This window comes from Amia ocellicauda, chromosome 9 (genome assembly GCF_036373705.1).
Source record: "Amia ocellicauda isolate fAmiCal2 chromosome 9, fAmiCal2.hap1, whole genome shotgun sequence".
NCBI classification, from domain to species: domain Eukaryota; kingdom Metazoa; phylum Chordata; class Actinopteri; order Amiiformes; family Amiidae; genus Amia; species Amia ocellicauda.
The window spans coordinates 23,755,755-23,774,184 of NC_089858.1; the positions used below are offsets into that span (position 1 = coordinate 23,755,755).

At 39.1% G+C, this 18,430-nt stretch overlaps 2 protein-coding genes across 6 annotated transcripts in view; one reads left to right on the plus strand and one right to left on the minus strand.

Moving 5' to 3' along the window:
* Window positions 1-1,943: 1,943 nt before the first annotated feature.
* Window positions 1,944-6,750, minus strand: marveld3 (MARVEL domain containing 3). The gene is made up of 4 exons (XM_066713783.1): window positions 5,834-6,750; window positions 4,920-5,281; window positions 4,362-4,471; window positions 1,944-3,093 (listed from the first exon to the last, which is right to left on the minus strand). The coding sequence occupies exons 2-4, from the start codon at window positions 5,237-5,239 to the stop codon at window positions 2,486-2,488; spliced, it is 1,038 nt and encodes a 345-aa protein (XP_066569880.1). The 5' UTR covers window positions 5,240-5,281; window positions 5,834-6,750; the 3' UTR covers window positions 1,944-2,485.
* A 2,971-nt stretch (window positions 6,751-9,721) lies between these two features.
* Window positions 9,722-18,430, plus strand: part of usp10 (ubiquitin specific peptidase 10) — a 36,290-nt gene continuing 27,581 nt past the window's right edge. For all 5 annotated transcript variants that reach the window (XM_066713784.1, XM_066713786.1, XM_066713785.1 and 2 more), the window contains exon 1: window positions 9,722-9,972. In XM_066713784.1, the coding sequence (XP_066569881.1) occupies window positions 9,958-9,972 (15 nt within the window). In that variant the 5' untranslated portion in view covers window positions 9,722-9,957. The remainder of the gene's footprint in view (window positions 9,973-18,430) is intronic.

An 18,430-nucleotide genomic window follows, 5' to 3' on the forward strand; every position in this document is an offset into this window, starting at 1 on the left:
GTGCCAAATCTAATGCAGAAGCTCATTCAATTTTAAACATTTAAATTAACTGGACCATATCTGGCACAACATAATCCTTATCGGGGGTCCAAATATCAAATTAATATGAGATAGCCATAGTCTTTTTACACCCCCCCCCCGGAATAGAGTAATTTGAAGTGTTACATTATCGAAATGCATTCTTTACAAACTTTGAAATGTTTAAGGAAAAAAGCCATCACAGTCCAATAAAAGTGACAGTGACATGGTGAAACAGAGTGAAACAGCAGAGCTGAAGAGCATGCCCATTGATTCACAACTTGGTCTCGCAGGCTCCTCTACAGCACAGAGCCACCAACCAGCACCACCACAGTGAGTGCCCAAGCCTAGTGCCACGGCTAGCCCTCCATACATGAGAGAAGCCCACAGGAAAGTAATCCGTTGGTTCAGCTCCCTGAACTTGCACAGCTTCTCGGCTTGTGAGGAGTCACCGCAATGCCCAGAGTCAGAGATCCACTGGCAAAATTTGCTGAGCAGGGTGGGGATAGTTCTTTAAAATGAATACTGAGGTGCAGAAAAGTACAGACACATCCACACACTACTAGAAGAAGAGATATACAATGATGGCCTGTGGTAATTTGAAGGCGGCAATGTTGTTTCTTCATAGTTCAATCATGAAAAACAGATATACAGATTTGGCCAGCATTAAGGATATGTTTATATAAAGCACAACAAATTTGATGGGGTTCTGCTTTGAAATTAACTTACAACAATAGTTGTGTTTCAGTAGCAAGTGCGGTCACCAGAGATTTGATAATCTCTTCCTTACGATCACTCAAGCAGATGGTAGCATGCATCGTAAATTCAGCCGACCTCTTCTTGTGCATTTTTGCTCATTAATAAAAAGCGGGTGCTGACACAATTAGAAGTAGAGCAGAGACGACAGGTGAAGACCACATCACATGACACACAGTGGGTTGTTTTCAACATCTTTCTCCAAGGCCACTTCCAGATCCTCATCCTTATGGAACAGGAAATCATTGGTTACATTTTGTGTATTCCTTTTTTGCATTGTGGAATGAAAGAGGCTTCTTAGCTGAATACAGACAGAAAAGTTGCATTTTAACATTATACCCCATGATGGTAATTCAAGCAAAGGAAAATGTGTATTCTTTTTAGGTGCAGACCTCGTTAACCTTTAAGACTCTTCCTTTCAATTTATTCTCCTCTGCTCCCCTAAATTAATAATAAAAACTAACCTTTTTTATGTAACAAAAACTTAAAAATGGCTCCACATTAGCTCAAAGGTGGCCTATATGTTTTCCAAACAAGCCTTTTCTTACAAACTAATAATCTCAAATATTTGGACAGTGACACAATTGTCATCATTTTGGCTCTGTGTGCCACCACAATGGATGTGAAAGGAAACAATCAAGATGTGCTTTAATTTGATGGTGCTTACATCCAAATTGGGTTAACGGTGTAGGAATTACACCCATTTGTATATGTGGTCCCCCAATTGTCACTGTCCCAATATTTATGGACCTAACTGTAAATAAAAGGAAAAAAGCTTCATCATTTTTAATACACTAATCACTCACACCTGCACTACCTCTCAATTAATATAGGAACAATCACCCAATAAATAGTGAAATTAAAAAAATAAATAACAATGGTTCTATAAAGCAAAAAGACAGACAAAATTAAAAATGTCCATGTGGCATTAAAGTGTAAAACCCCTTTACACTTTGGGGAGGATGCATTAGTTGGACCTCCTGTCTTGCTAATGCATATCCTCAATTAGCAAGACAGGACGTCTAACACATCCTCCTCAAACCAGGGGTTTTACCTGTACGGAGACCCTCAATTCCACCAAAAGGTTACAGGTGTGCACATGGAAAATGGAAAACATACATTACATTGGTCAAGTGTGTGAAAAGTATGTAAGAATACTACTATAGACATTCAAATTGCAAGGGTATTTATTTAGTTTAAAAACATTGCAAAAATAATATAAAATCATAGGCTACAGAATTATACTCATTGCAATGAAACCAAACAAATACTACTTTCTGCTGAAATATCTATCATAGAATTTGCAATTTCCCCTGTAATTTTCCTCTGTGTAAAACTTTTACAGCACAGTTACAAAAATACCACAAATTCTTCACATTCTGATATTGGACACTGCATCAAATATAAACAAATCAAAATCTTGAAAGGGAAACTTACATAATATTATGAATAATTACATTTACAAAACGGAAATCTTGTGATTAAATAAAAAAAAAGAAACAAAATGACTTAAATGTTGACGTTAGTGACTGTTCTGGATCTACACACTAGTTTTAATGTAAATATATGGTATATCTCTGCAAAACCCAGTTCCTGATCCTGAAAGGCCACCAGAAGCTTTCATATTAACACACAACCTAATCTTGAATGTCTGTCAACTAGACGTATGCACTAACATTCCACAGCTGCTGTGTAAAATGGAGGAATCCTCTTAAAGTTGCAGATGCTGGGGTGGCTTCTTTTTGAGTTCCCACACCGTCCGGAAAGCTCGGAAGGCCAAGACTGCACTGAGAGGGAAAATCACGGCCCCCAGCACCCCAAAAAGCCCCCCAACGATGTCACCCCCGTTGAGCGTGCAGCCAAAGCCCTGGTGGCCTTTACTCTCATACAGTGTCTGCCTCTCCTTGCAGGTGGGCGAGTCGTAGGCCTGCTGCAGCTTTATGAAGTAAAAGGCGAGCGCGGGCAGGTAGCCCAGGCCGATGAGGGCGTCTAGGATCCCCTCCACCACGAGGACGTGGGGCCAGCGGAAGGGCACCCGCAGCACACCCAGCACCAGCATCAGACAGGCATAACTCATCACCGCTCCCCCAAGCGCCATGCTGGCAACATAAATTGGCAGCTTCAGCTGGTAGAACTGGGCATCCAGCGCCTTCACACGATCTGCCTCTGCACCAGTGAAGGCATTGGCTCCCCCAAAATAGTAGGCGTAAAGGCCCCCCAGGCTGGCCAGGTCTCTATATACCCCTGACGCACTGTAGGATACCCCAACACAGATGATTATGAGCAAGTTCAGCAAGACTTCCATAACATGACATAGGCCTGTACAGCAACACACAGAGAAAAGAGGGAGGGAGAGAGAGAGAAACCGTTTTTCTAGTTAGTTATCCATGCCATGCTATTCAGTATAATGCAAATAGGTCAGCTTTTTTCCTATGGTTGTTTTCTCTGTGGATATAAGGGACTAAAGAATTACATAAAATAATCTTCAGTCCTGTCAAGTTTATGGTGTACATTAGGCACATTTAAAACAAATATAACAATATTGCTAACGTGATAGAAGGCTGATAGATTATGCACAGTGAAGGCACAAACAGAGCGCACTGCACACAAAGACAAAGACTGCTTGTTGGTAATCAGCCCCAGACTGCACAAATAATCGCAGAGAACAAGGTGAGGACTAAATAAGGCCACACTGTTCCCTTAAAAAATTGCTAGAAGGAATTTACAGAACTAACAATTTAACTTTTTTTCGAAAGTTTATACTGTTTTCACTGTGATTGTAGACATGTCTAACAGGCAAGTATCAGTGAGGAACTCCTCAGATTAACACACCAACACACCATTTTCAGAAAGGCCTGGTCACATGACCAACATGCCAAACTAGAAAGACTACATTCCTCTTCCTCTCTCACTCAATCTCACCACAGAGGCCGGATCTGACTGCCTTCCTTAACCCACAGACATATAGAAAGGGGCTATCTTTTTGCACAGAGCAGTTCAATGGCACTGTTGTCAGAGCCCCCCCAGGCACTCCCTCTCCCCGTCTCTGGGGGCTGGCTATACAGGCCATGTAGCACACTGGAGTAACTGTGGTCCCGTTTTCACATGTGGCAAATCAATCTTTTTCTTCTTTGTTTAAAACAAATGTGATTTAATTTAGTTCACATACCAGAACGTTAATGCTCTACATTAAAAAAACATCCGTTAATGCTCTGTTACCAAGTGCTCCCAAACAACAAACATTTACAGAAATCAGCATGTATACAGATCACACTGCAGGTTTTAAGACTGCATTGTTTGCAGTTCTGTACTCCTATGGATGTAATTTTCTTACATATTTACACAGCAGTATTTCAATATACACTTCATTAGGACATTGAAACACTTCCATGATAAATACCACTGTAACTATTATTAGAAAATATCAACCGATCAGAGCATTTTCACCATTAATGCTTTCTTAGTTTTTTTTCTTCCTTGAAAATCATCAAAAACCAGCCATGCTGTTACACTCTACAAAAGAAGTGTCTATTACCTAGAATCTAAAGAGTGACGTTTTATGCTAACAAATCTCGACTACGCCTTACCTCTCCAGGTCAAAATGTATCTGAAGTTGTAGCAGTCGTAAAGCCCATTTGAAGGCTCGGGTTCATATTCAATAATTTCTTCAGGGGGCATCGAGGTATCTTCACTGTACCTGTTGGCAAAGGTAACGGCAATGAACGCTGACTTGATACAAAAAATATCAGAGTCTGACGTACCCCAGCCCAGCAGTGACCTATTCTTAGGAAAAACTAGGACCATCTAATAGGGCTACAGATCGGCAATAAAACAATGCTTATATTTGACCAAATCATAAGCAGACTAAAACATTGTATGTCTTTACAGCAAGTCCCAATCCATAGGACTTACATACTCGTACAAGCTAAAGCATCACTTATGTGCCAAGATTAATCGTATGATGCATAAGAGGGGGTGTGTGGGATCAGGGCAGTAGCTCATCACCTGCCCCCTGGTGTAGACCTAAATACACTCCACCCCTGCTCAGAGGTCTCAACTTCCCACTCTCACTCCGTCCAGATGAGCACGATCCACTAGTGAAGGCCATCATAGAAGAGGCACTGAAAAACTGAATATTGTCTTACATTTCCTCCTTGTAGTGAGCAGGCCGGCCTTTGTGGTGACGAGGCTCTCTGTAGTCATGGGCATCACGGTGAGAGAAAGCTGCCCGATCGTTGCCCCCGTTCCTCTGCCTATCGAGATGGTCACTGTCTATCCGGTCCAGGTACCCAGGGTCCCTCTGGTCTCGGTAGCGCTGGTCTCTTGTGTTCCGAGCTCTGTCCCTGTCCCTTTCCCTGTCCCTGTCTCGATTGCGGTCCCTGTCTCGGTGGTCTTCTCTCTCATCTCTATCCCGGCTGTGGGGCAGATACTCATCCCTTCCGTAATATTTGCCACCTTCTGGCATCTTAGCGTCTTTGTTTTGCGTAGTCCTCACTTAATAACCTGCCTGGAGAGACATAACAAGGTCGAAAACCAATTCACAACTGTAACATAATTTGGCTTAAAAACATATGTAGGTCTATGTGTTTGGATGCCTAGTCTTTATGTGACTTCTTGGACGTTTATGTAGTTTAAAATAGAAATTATACTTATTTGCAGGATTTTAGTTTTAAGTTCTCATTGACCTTATAATAGAAGTTTAGTTTTAAGGTCAATGAGAACTTATAAATTATACTTATTTACAGGATTTTAGTTTTAAGTTCTTATTGACCTTAAAACTAAACTTCTATCATAAGGTCATTAAGAACTTAAAACTAAAATCCTGCAAAATAAGTATAATTTCTATTTTCGTGAGTAAACAGTTAAAAGGTTTCTTAGCTCTTCATGGCCCTGACACAGTTAACAACCCCTTCAGTGTCTATTCCCCTGTACAGGCCCACCTCCCATTTCAGGTGTGTTCAAACAGGTTAGTCATAGTCTAAAAGACCTCTTTTGTAGTAACAATACAACCAACATATGTAAATAAAACATGCGTTGTAGTATGAAACTAATATCTTACCTTGTAAAGTCGGCAAGGCAAGCGCAGCGATGCCATCTCTGGCTCGGATACAAGTGGCACAGATGACCGAAACCCGGCTATTGTGCCTCAAACGAAACCGTTTACGCATGCGTGATCTACCTGTAATCTGCGACGCGAACACGATCAAACAAAACTGTGTTTGACCGCCACTTCAATTCCCATTCCATATATTTAACAAAATAGCGATGCCGTCACACCAGCTTCAATAGGGTTACAATACAACGACTTTGAGGCTTGCAAAACTGAATTGCCAAAAACGAACGATTTATTTATTTTAAACAACCGTTCAAAAAAACAAATGCCACATCTTCAAATGGATTTAAATCACGCTATAACCATTCGGTTTTCTTGTCATCTGTATTTGTCTCAAGCACATTTGCCTGTGAATCCTGCACCGACGCCGGCTCCTCCTCCCTCACCTGAGACAGTGCCTCACAGGCCTGCTTTGGGTTCACTTCATTGGTTTTCATTGCATCATACTGTTAATGGATGTTAATGTTAAATCATTACATTAAAATATTGTCATATGTACCTGAATACATTTATTTTGTTTGTTTACTTCCAGACACTATTGAACATGATTACGTTTAGGTTATATTGAGCTAACTAAAGGTAAGATTCCCCTTAACTAATATTACCCTTTTGCTGACACACACAAAGCACACATGCAACTTGTCCCAGAATCATCAACAACTTAAAAAGTAGTATGAGTGCAATGATCCTAAAGCCCCAAGCAAGAATTACCTGACTTCAGACTCAACAGTGTCTATCTGCCAGCACAGCACCACACCTATATTCTGCAAAACAAATGTATTTCTTCCTCATATTCTGAACCTTCTTGAAGAAACAATAATAAAATAACCACACTGTGTTCATCTTCTGCTGTGCCTGCTGTGTCTGTGTGTGAGGTAGTGAGGTCCGTGCAGAGCTTAATAAATGGATACGTATCAGTATCCTGTGACGGGGGAGGATGTGGTTTCACATGTAGTGTTGATATTTATCAGCAAATTTTGCACATGGGCATATTATTTTAAAATATAATATAATACTTTATCCACACACAAACACATGTTTATACATACATATATGCACATATATACATATTTGAAACAAATACAAACTTATTTCATGTATGTTATGTAACTCACAAAGGATGTTCTTTTTTCTTGTTATACATTTTCAATTTTATATTTCTGATAAGGAAGAAAGGCAAATTAATGATTTGTTCATAATTTTGTTCTATATAGTTGAAGTATATTGATTCATTCTTTTCGAATTTTCATTGCTGATATTTGCCTACAACTTTAAAATGGACTAATCATCTGTGAGCAACTGCATTGCACTTTTAGTTTAACCTTTTTAATTTGATTCCAACTGCTCTGGGGTTCTCTCACTAGATATTCAATCTAAGCTACTCAATATACAAAGAAGCATTTGGGAAGGGAATTATTATTGGAAGAACAGTGGGACATTTTTTTTATTAAAAATTATGCTGCTACTATGGGATCCAAACATAAGGAAGAAATCATTGTGTAATACATGCACCGATCAGCCATAACATTATGACCACCTGCCTAATATTCTGTGGGTCCCCCTTTTGCCGCCAAAACAGCCCTGACCTGTCGAGGCATGGACTCCACTAGACCTCTGAAGGTGTGCTGTGGTATCTGGCACCAAGACGTTCGCAGCAGATCCTTTAAGTCCTGTAAGTTGCGAGGTGGGGCCTCCATGGATCGGACTTGTTCGTCCAGCACATCCCACAGATTCTCGATTGGATTGAGATCTGGGGAATTTGGAGGCCAAGTCAACGCCTTGAACTCGTTGTGTTCCTCAAACCATTCCTGAACCATTGTTGCTTTGTGGCGGGACGCATTATCCTGCTGAAAGAGGCCAATGCCATCAGGGGTCAGCATGGGCACCCTGACTGGTCTGCGGCTACTCAGCCCCACACGCAACAAACTGCGATGCACTGTGTGTTCTGACACCTTTCTATCAGAACCAGCATTAACTTTTTCAGCAATTTGAGCTACAGTAGCTCGTCTGTTGGATCGGACCACACGGGCCAGCCTTCACTCCCCATGTGCATCAATGAGCCTTGACCGCCCATGACCCTGTCACCGCTTTTCCTTCCTTGGACCACTTTTGATAGGTACTGAGCACTGCAGACCGGGAACACCCCACAAGAGCTGCAGTTTTGGAGATGCTCTGACCCAGTCGTCTAGCCATCACAATTTGGCCCTTGTCAAAGTCACTCAGATCCTCACGCTTGCCCATTTTTCCTGCTTCTAACACATCAACTTCGAGGACAAAATGTTCACTTGCTGCTAAATATATCCCACCCACTGACAGGTGCCATGATAATGAGATAATCAGTGTTATTCACTTCACCTGTCAGTGGACGTAATGTTTTGGCTGATTGGTGTATATTAATATTAATTTATATGAATTTTTTAAGATTTAAAAAAAAAGAAAAAAAAGGAAAAGTAACGTTTTAGGGAACAGAAACTAGAAAACAAGGTAAGGGGAAAATTAATTGTTTTTTGCTCGAGAACATGTATTCTACAGCTTCAGTTTATAAGTAGCAATGCCTTTGGTCAAACCCCCAAATATTTGCAGACATGTTTCCTAATCCAAACAGAGCAGCAGAAAGACCCGATACACTCTGATGAAGTTAGACAAAGTGTGCTTGTGTTAAAATTAAGTATGAAATGAGATTCGATATCTAGGTATTGAATTAAGATGCAGCAAGAAAATAGTATTTAATAAATAGGGGTCTCTTTGTTTGTGTATTTTGTCGTTTGTCTGGCTTTTGTTTTTCTTGAAAAGAGGAGGATCCCAAAGTCAGACTGTAACATTGCTCTGATGCAACACTCAAGAATCTCACATCTTATTCTACAGACTTTAATCAGAACTCATTATATTTCAATAATATATTTAATTGACATTGTCATGTGGGTCTAAACCTTAAACCTGCTTTATGTAATCTCTATAGTAAACCACTATCACTAACACCTGAACTCAATGTCATCTATTCTCATCTAGAATTACAGGCCAAATTATGAATAGGGCTTTTTATTTTTTATGTATATATATATATATATATATATATATAAATATGCATTTTCAATTGAAAATAATCATCATAGGTTCCTTTGCATCTATTTAAAAGCAATATTTAAATTTCTACTGACATCCTGGTAGAAAATGGAGACGTAGCATTAGTATTATATTGAGGATAACAGTAAGTAGCTATAATGTTCAATAAACACAGAAAACATACATGGACAGTTTCTTGATATAGTGAATTGCTTGTTCCTTGAACTACAAGAAGAGACACATTGTTGGACCTTTTTTAACTAAATTTCTCTTTAAGGAGTGTTGAACAGTCTGCTTTGCTCTGCTTTGAAGAGAATCTGCAACTGTATATTGTTTTCTCCAAAAAGGTATGCTTCAGATGACTGAGAAGGCATGTCCTGCAAATGTATTAATATCTACAGTATGTTACAAATCATTCAATGTTTCATAGGTTGTATACATTTAATTGCCAGTAAAAACAAAACAAAACAATCAATATAAATAAATATGAAATATTAAAAAAGGCACACAAATGCAGAAAATGCTGGATATATTTTTTTTTGGCAAGCAACATACACCATGATCAAATTTACAGCATATTTTACCCCCAGTTGTTTTCCTTTATTACGCCTCACACCACCATGTTAACACAATCTCACTGGGCATGCGCATTCCTGTCCCGTTTGACGAACGTCCTGGGCAATGCGCGCGCGCCCACGTGTGTCTCCGCCTCTCTGCCAGCGCGCATGCGCGCACCACTGATTCACACACTCGAGCGCGCGCGCAGGCCAGAAGCAAGGCGAGACAAAGATGGCGGCGACGGCGGGGGAAGCGGCGTGATATGCAGGAGGAGGAGAATACTAACGAACATTAAATACCATAAATTTATCATTGGCAGAATATAGATTTTTAAAATGCATCAATAGGACAATTATTTGGTTAATACAACATTCATATTCCAACATATCCCCAAGGAAGGGAAAGTTTAATTTCTTTTTAATTGTAAAAAAGAAAAACTCGCCGGGAGCATGGCCGGTAACCAGGTAAAACTGTTCGTGACTCTGTCCTTCCGTTTCGTGTGGGTTGCTGGGGGTCTTGGGGATTGCACAGTTTATTTTATAGTAATGGTGAGACGTGTACGGTATTTGGTTGTTGCAAAGTGTAGCTGTGTCATTGAGAAGTGCTCAAAACTGCTTGCTGATTTCTCCGAGCACAGGGTCCTTCTTTCCCCATTGAAACACAAGCATGGACGAGGCCCGGAGAGCCTCACTCATTCATAGATTAGACATCCCAAAGAGCGTGGAAAACCCCATGCATTTAAAAATCCGTCGTTCACAGCGGACGGTGACCCCCCAGCAGCATCTCAACAGGTGTCATTTTTTCTGTGCGGACTGTTATGCATTTATTTTATTTTAACAATGTGTTCGGCCCACCTGCACTGCAGCAGGCCTGGCGAGGCGAGTGGTGTTTTCCTCTCAGTGCTTTGAAAACCTGCTGAACCGAGAACTTGCGACAAAGTGAAATACTACTTCGACGAGTATAATGATTTTTTACACACTGATTTATTTCTGCTGAAATCTGTTTTTTAATTGCATTTAAAGTATGAGAGGCTAGACGCGCAGGTGGTCAGTTTATTTCCCATCCCATGCAGTGGGCCTGTTGATTGGGGGCGGTCTTGTTTTTCCCATGTCAGGAGAGCCATTCAAACTCCTCCGGAGCAGAGCTGAGAAATCACTCGTCTCACACGGGTTGCATTTATTTCTCATTGATCACGTATAAGTTCAAATATAACTTAATTAAAGCAGCAGGAGTTCAGAGTGTACTCAGGCCTGTTAGTGACGAAGGATACCCGCCACCTCGCTGGCAATGCATTAATATATTAATACTGAGATGTTATTTGTTTTATTTCTTTTATATTAAGAATCTAAATATTTTGGAAAGTATTTTCAAACTTGTTGCAGCAGCTGTCTCTTTCGCCTGTCCTGGAAGCATGTGTGTACATTGTTCTATTATAATATCAGTTCCTTCACGAAAATTACGTTATGTAAAGCTTGTTTGCATATTGTTAGCAACGGTTTGGTAAAGTTAAAGTTTAATGCCATAGTTAAGCACTTCTGCCGAGTCCTGTCATTATTTCGCCAGTAGGTGTTTGGGGGTTGGGAATTAAACCATTGCAAATAGACAACGAGTGTTGTCGATGGTCAAAAAGTAAACGAACAGCATGAAGCATCGATCCCTTTAATTGGTTCTCATCCAATTTATATAATTGAGACCTGGTTTCTGAGCTTTACTAGTTTAGAAAACGTGCAATCACAGATTACTAAAACTATATAAAATACACAGGGTTCTACATATTGCCAGGGGTACAGACTTGTGCATGGATTGTCCGTTCACTTCCCAATTGATTATATATTTATTTTAAACGAGCTCGTTGCATTGGCTGGCATTTGTAATGAGGGCACTGAAATTCAGCTGAATCATAGGTGCCCATCCCCCTTCCCAGACGCTGATCGCCGTGGCATATTAACTTGTTTAAGGATTTTAGATAGAAAATATTCTTAAAATTCGGTTGCTTACATTTCCATCCGTTTTTTGTTTGATTTTAGCCTTTACCTTGTTTAATACTGTAGTTATTTGTACTGGCAATTATCTGTGTGGATTTGTGAAAAAAGTGAAATCGCTAACTGCAGCACGTTTTCATTCATAAGTGACAGCTCATACTGAAACACGTGAAGCTGTGAGAAACTAAATATCCTTTATATATAAAAAAATAATTAAACTAACCATAGTATATATATTTGGGTTTGTATTGATCTACTGTGCACATGTAGCACTGCACGTCAAAGAAAAATGTCAGTTTGTTTTAAGTAAGCTTTTTTTTTTTTGCAAAACAAATGTGGCAGTTTTCTTGTGCATGATCCAGCACGACACATTTATTGTCCTGAAGTGTCTTGAAGGTCAACCGAAAATCCTTTTGAAAATGCCCTTACTATTTTGTTAGTTTACATGTTGATAATAAATATGGCAACCTCTCACTGGGGAAACAAAATGCTTCTTTTGCATTTGACAACTTCATATCACTCGAAGTATTCAAAATGATGTAGTTTTTGCGGTGACCGCTAGGGTTTCACTCGTGACGTAATACATGCCATGTTTATGTATTGAGCCATCCAAGACTGTCCAGTGTCGCTGGCACAAGAACACTGTATGTATAATTTATTGGTAATTTGTTAGGGGAGAGCTAGCTATATCCCTTATGAAATTAATCCAAAAAATATTAAGTCTGACATGATTGACTTCAAAGGTGATGGTAAAAGTGAGGCAGCCTCATTGTGATGACTAGGTGTAGGAACTTTTTTTTTAATTATTAATAGCATAATGAAGATGAAAGCTCTGGTCGATCAATACTAAACTGTTTAAATGAACACAGGGTTTAAATATTGATTTTGTTTCTTAGAGCTCAGGTAATAGTCTTAAGATCTGCTGTTTGCTTATATAATTTCCCTTCTCAATTAGACCCATTAATAGTCACTTGAACTGCAAGAAACCAATTAACATATAAATGCTCTTAATAGATATCACATTTCATGTCAACAGAATGACCCCCATACCTGAATAATCCTCAACTAAAAACTAATTAGAACGGTTCAAATTTTTTTTTTAACTGAATGTTAGGCAGCTGATTTTGACAATATTTTTCCATATTCCACAAGTTCATGTAGTTCAAGATAAACATCTGACAGTATTTTAGTTATTAACACTGAGCACGACCCAGTTCCAGTCCTCAACACTTTGAAAGGCAAAGAAAATAAGCACACGTCAGCATTAACTTTTAAAGTTTTCCAAAATATTGATGAAATCTTGAGCAATACATTCTAAATGGGCTCCTTTAATTTTTGTGGTATACCCATTGGTTTAACATTTGAAATGAGAGAGTAAGAGGACACAAACTTATTGAGCGCTGCTTTATCATTAGGCAGGGTAGCAAGGGCCGAGTTCATGTAGCAGCCTGTGCTGTTGTGCAACAGTTCCTTTTATGACTCAATAGAAACGTACGTTTTCTAAATGAAGGGAATTTCAACTCTTACATTTTGTTATACTTATTACATGGTTGTTAATGGCCATATATAGATGTTAATTTAGTTTTCTTACTTATTTTTTTGCACACCTGCTTAATTTTTGATCTTTGTTTTATGCATGACTGTACTTAATGTACTTTTTATGTACTTAACTGTATTCTTGCACTTTGTATTGCACTTATGTTGTAAGTCACCCTGGATAAGGGTGTCTGCCAAGAAATAATAATAATGAGTATATTTGCTTTAATATCAAATGCAGTTTGGTGCATGCTCACCATCAGCTCGTTATCTGGGCATTATGACAGCCTTTGATAACTCAACAGGGTTGAAAATATGCAGCCTAGAATTGACCAAGTTAGTGACAATTTGTCAATTTAGACCAGTCTGTCAGTGGTTCTTTGCAGTGGCTTTTTATTGTAGTTGGGCTCTTGAGTGTATTTGGTTAGTGTTGAAAAGTGATGGTCAAGATCCACTGATATGAAAATGTCACAATTTACATAAAGAAAATGTGTGCAGGAAAATGTTTCCATAGGAGCCTAAAGAAAAGTTTGCAGTAAATGTTTGTCCAGTGGCATTCAAAATGCACATAACTGTACTGTTATAAATATTAAGTGTGATTGATGAAGCATTAGTAATCTCTGGGTTAATTTTGTTCACTGGAGGAAATGGTACCAAAAGCTTGTGTGAATCACAATTATCATTACATGTTAATGTAAGTGCTTACATGTTTGTTTTTGCGTATTTCTACATATATAGGTATAAGATATATCTTGATTTATACACTACAAAGTTTGTAGGTTGTGTGTTCACTGTCATGTAACAGCATCATCCAAAGAGCAGTCAAACATTTTCATTACTAAGTTTTGACAATTTATTTCGTAACATTTACAAAATGCTTTAAGGGCTTCTAAAATGCTATCTGTGCCACTATTAATTGACATTCTTTCATGAGGAAATACTATTTCACTAGTCATATTCACTATTGATAATACACTATCATCTGTTTTCAAAGACCTTGTCAGTAGTCAACACTTCTTTACCTAAAATAACATTGGATAGTCCAAGACTAGTGCTAATCTGTGTTTGTGAAACCAGCCCTAAATATTACCATGAATAGAAGAATCTTAAATTATGATAACTCTAAAACTGAATTGGTGCTGTTTGAGATTGATTAAGTATCTGTTAAGGGTAGTGTCAAAGGTGGAGGGAAACTAGTGTAGGCGGATGAATCACTGTTAACAGGGTGATAGTAATACTGGATTAGTGTAATGTCACATGACATGGGGTGCAGTGGACTTAAGAACAAGGACATACCCAGACAGGATCAAAAGATTGCAGCTAAAGGAGGAGAGAACATTGTAGTATTACAGTTATCAGACTTAGTGATAATTAGCATACCTGTTCTTTGCAAAATGAAGGCTGACTTATAATTGTAGGCCTGAATTGCAGACACCCTATATATGAAGACTCCTGATGTTGCTTTAAGAAAAAATCAGGAATACAGTGAAATTGGTATTTTCTTCTGCTTTTGATGCTCCTAGAAGTGTGTGAGATATATATACACTCACCTAAAGGATTATTAGGAACACCTGTTCAATTTCTCATTAATGCAATTATCTAACCAACCAATCACATGGCAGTTGCTTCAATGCATTTAGGGGTGTGGTCCTGGTCAAGACAATCTCCTGAACTCCAAACTGAATGTCTGAATGGGAAAGAAAGGTGATTTAAGCAATTTTGAGCGTGGCATGGTTGTTGGTGCCAGACGGGCCGGTCTGAGTATTTCACAATCTGCTCAGTTACTGGGATTTTCACGCACAACCATTTCTAGGGTTTACAAAGAATGGTGTGAAAAGGGAAAAACATCCAGTATGCGGCAGTCCTGTGGGCGAAAATGCCTCGTTGATGCTAGAGGTCAGAGGAGAATGGGCCGACTGATTCAAGCTGATAGAAGAGCAACTTTGACTGAAATAACCACTCGTTACAACCGAGGTATGCAGCAAAGCATTTGTGAAGCCACAACACGTACAACCTTGAGGCGGATGGGCTACAACAGCAGAAGACCCCACCGGGTACCACTCATCTCCACTACAAATAGGAAAAAGAGGCTACAATTTGCACAAGCTCACCAAAATTGGACAGTTGAAGACTGGAAAAATGTTGCCTGGTCTGATGAGTCTCGATTTCTGTTGAGACATTCAGATGGTAGAGTCAGAATTTGGCGTAAACAGAATGAGAACATGGATCCATCATGCCTTGTTACCACTGTGCAGGCTGGTGGTGGTGGTGTAATGGTGTGGGGGATGTTTTCTTGGCACACTTTAGGCCCCTTAGTGCCAATTGGGCATCGTTTAAATGCCACGGCCTACCTGAGCATTGTTTCTGACCATGTCCATCCCTTTAAGACCACCATGTACCCATCCTCTGATGGCTACTTCCAGCAGGATAATGCACCATGTCACAAAGGTCGAATCATTTCAAATTTGGTTTCTTGAACATGACAATGAGTTCACTGTACTAAACTGGCCCCCACAGTCACCAGATCTCAACCCAATAGAGCATCTTTGGGATGTGGTGGAACGGGAGCTTCGTGCCCTGGATGTGCATCCCACAAATCTCCATCAACTGCAAGATGCTATCCTATCAATATGGGCCAACATTTCTAAAGAATGCTTTCAGCACCTTGTTGAATCAATGCCACGTAGAATTAAGGCAGTTCTGAAGGCGAAAGGGGGTCAAACACAGTATTAGTATGGTGTTCCTAATAATCCTTTAGGTGAGTGTATGTATGTCATCAGACCAGGCAACATTTTTCCAGTCTTCAACTGTCCAATTTTGGTGAGCTTGTGCAAATTGTAGCCTCTTTTTCCTATTTGTAGTGGAGATGAGTGGTACCCGGTGGGGTCTTCTGCTGTTGTAGCCCATCCGCCTCAAGGTTGTACGTGTTGTGGCTTCACAAATGCTTTGCTGCATACCTCGGTTGTAACGAGTGGTTATTTCAGTCAAAGTTGCTCTTCTATCAGCTTGAATCAGTCGGCCCATTCTCCTCTGACCTCTAGCATCAACGAGGCATTTTCGCCCACAGGACTGCCGCATACTGGATGTTTTTCCCTTTTCACACCATTCTTTGTAAACCCTAGAAATGGTTGTGCGTGAAAATCCCAGTAACTGAGCAGATTGTGAAATACTCAGACCGGCCCGTCTGGCACCAACAACCATGCCACGCTCAAAATTGCTTAAATCACCTTTCTTTCCCATTCAGACATTCAGTTTGGAGTTCAGGAGATTGTCTTGACCAGGACCACACCCCTAAATGCATTGAAGCAACTGCCATGTGATTGGTTGGTTAGATAATTGCATTAATGAGAAATTGAACAGGTGTTCCTAATAATCCTTTAGGTGAGTGTGTATGTATGTATGTATGTGTATATATATATATATATATATATATATATATATATATATATATATATATATATATATATATATATATATATATATATATATTTTTTTTTTTAACTAGTGTCTTTGTAGTTCACTTAAAGGTTAACTTAAATGATAGACAGCACTGCCATATTCAGGTTCTTCTCATAAAGCATTGCAAGCAAGTCCACTCAACCTAAGCTATGGCATCTCTCGGTATGTTAAATGTTTTTCATCTTGTGAAGTAGGTTCAGGTTAACACAGCATCTGAAGTCTAATCATAGACAGTTTTATTCTCTTAACTGGAAAAACTGGTTTAGTCATACTTTGAGATTAGATTTTAACAAAGATATGGCTTTCAAATGGTTTGCCTCAACAAGTTTTGTACTGAAGGTAATTGTGTATTTAGGGGAAATTACAATATAGGAATTAGAACATAAGAACATAAAGTTTACAAACGAGAGGTGGCCATTCATCCCATTGTGCTCGTTTGATGTCCATTAATAACATTTTCAGGTTTAAAACACTAAGTCTTTAAATTTGCTTTCCTGAATAATGGAGAAATAAAACCATTAACCTTGGTTTTTGAAATACGTGCAAGTTAACAAAGGTTTTTTTTTAAGATTATGCACTTTTTTCTAGCACGGTCGTTTTTCTACTGTAATATAATATTGGAATCCCCTGTCCCCACCAATGCATTGGACATGAATAATAAAATCTACAATTTTAGAATTTAGTCCTCCCCATATCTATGAGGTATTTCTGCCCTTTTGCCTGGCCTTACATTGATTCAGTAATGTGAAGTGTGTTAATAGAGCAAATTTAAATACAGATGGCTAATTTGCCATAACCCTTACTCCATGAATACTGGGGGAAGCTTAGTATGGTACGTGCGGTATTCTATGTAGAAAACAGCAAAGGGAAATTCTTTCTGTTGTGAGAGTATTAGCTGGCCGGAGGCCATTGGATTATAGCCGTTTGTCACTTTAGTGCCATTTCAGCAGTGTAGGTTCTCATTTCCAAAGAGTTACATATGCTTGAACTGCACTTTCTTTTCTCTTGCCGTGCTTTTCATTTTTGACTGTTAAATTTACAGGGAGGATTAGCTGCCTGGTTTGCCAGCAATTTTCACTATTGCTGTAACCTTCTGCTTCAAAAGTTTCAACACTGACCCTTCCTCAGTAGCAGTGCAACATTTTTATGCACAGTTCAAAATCTATAGTTAATTGCACTAGCAATATTAGAAATAAATCCTATGTATATAATATGTACACACTTACTAATAATGTAATGTGAATATGGTAATCTACTGGCATAATCTTGCTATTGTGCTGAACATACCTGGTGCAGTTTTTCTCCTTTGGGTAAATTCTATAAAGTAACAGTGGCAGGAATAATTATCCCTTAGTGCTGGTCTGTCAGTGTGTGGTAAGTGCAATAGACATTCAGTTATATAGTTAGTGTTGCTGGGATTAAGTTAATTATAGCCAGCAAGGTATAGCACAGATTGTCCACACACAAGGGAGTGGTATCCACTTGCGAACTCCTGTCTGGTCTTCATGTCACTTCATTTAAAACCTGCCAAAGGCAATCAAGATGGATTTGCTGTTTTCATCTTGTTGCAAGTGTTGAAGTGATGGTGATTGATACTGTGGATGGCAGAATAGCTGTGTAAAACAAAATACTCTGTGGGTCTTGACCTTCTCAACGACCAATGGAGTTTAACTATTATGGTGTCATACCGGTCCAACCTGTTTTGGTAGAATCCTCAACATTGCAATATCTTGTCTCCTATATTATTGAAACTGAAGAAAAAAGCTTTTACTAGCCCCTTCTAGGATAGTACCATAGCCCCTACACCCATCTTATTTATAAAATTATATGGAGAAGTTTTAATGTTTTAATTCTCAGCCAGGAGAAATTAAATTTGATGTGACTTGAAAACTCCTAATATATTAGGACATTCAGAAAGTTCCAATATTTCTGGACACTGTCATAT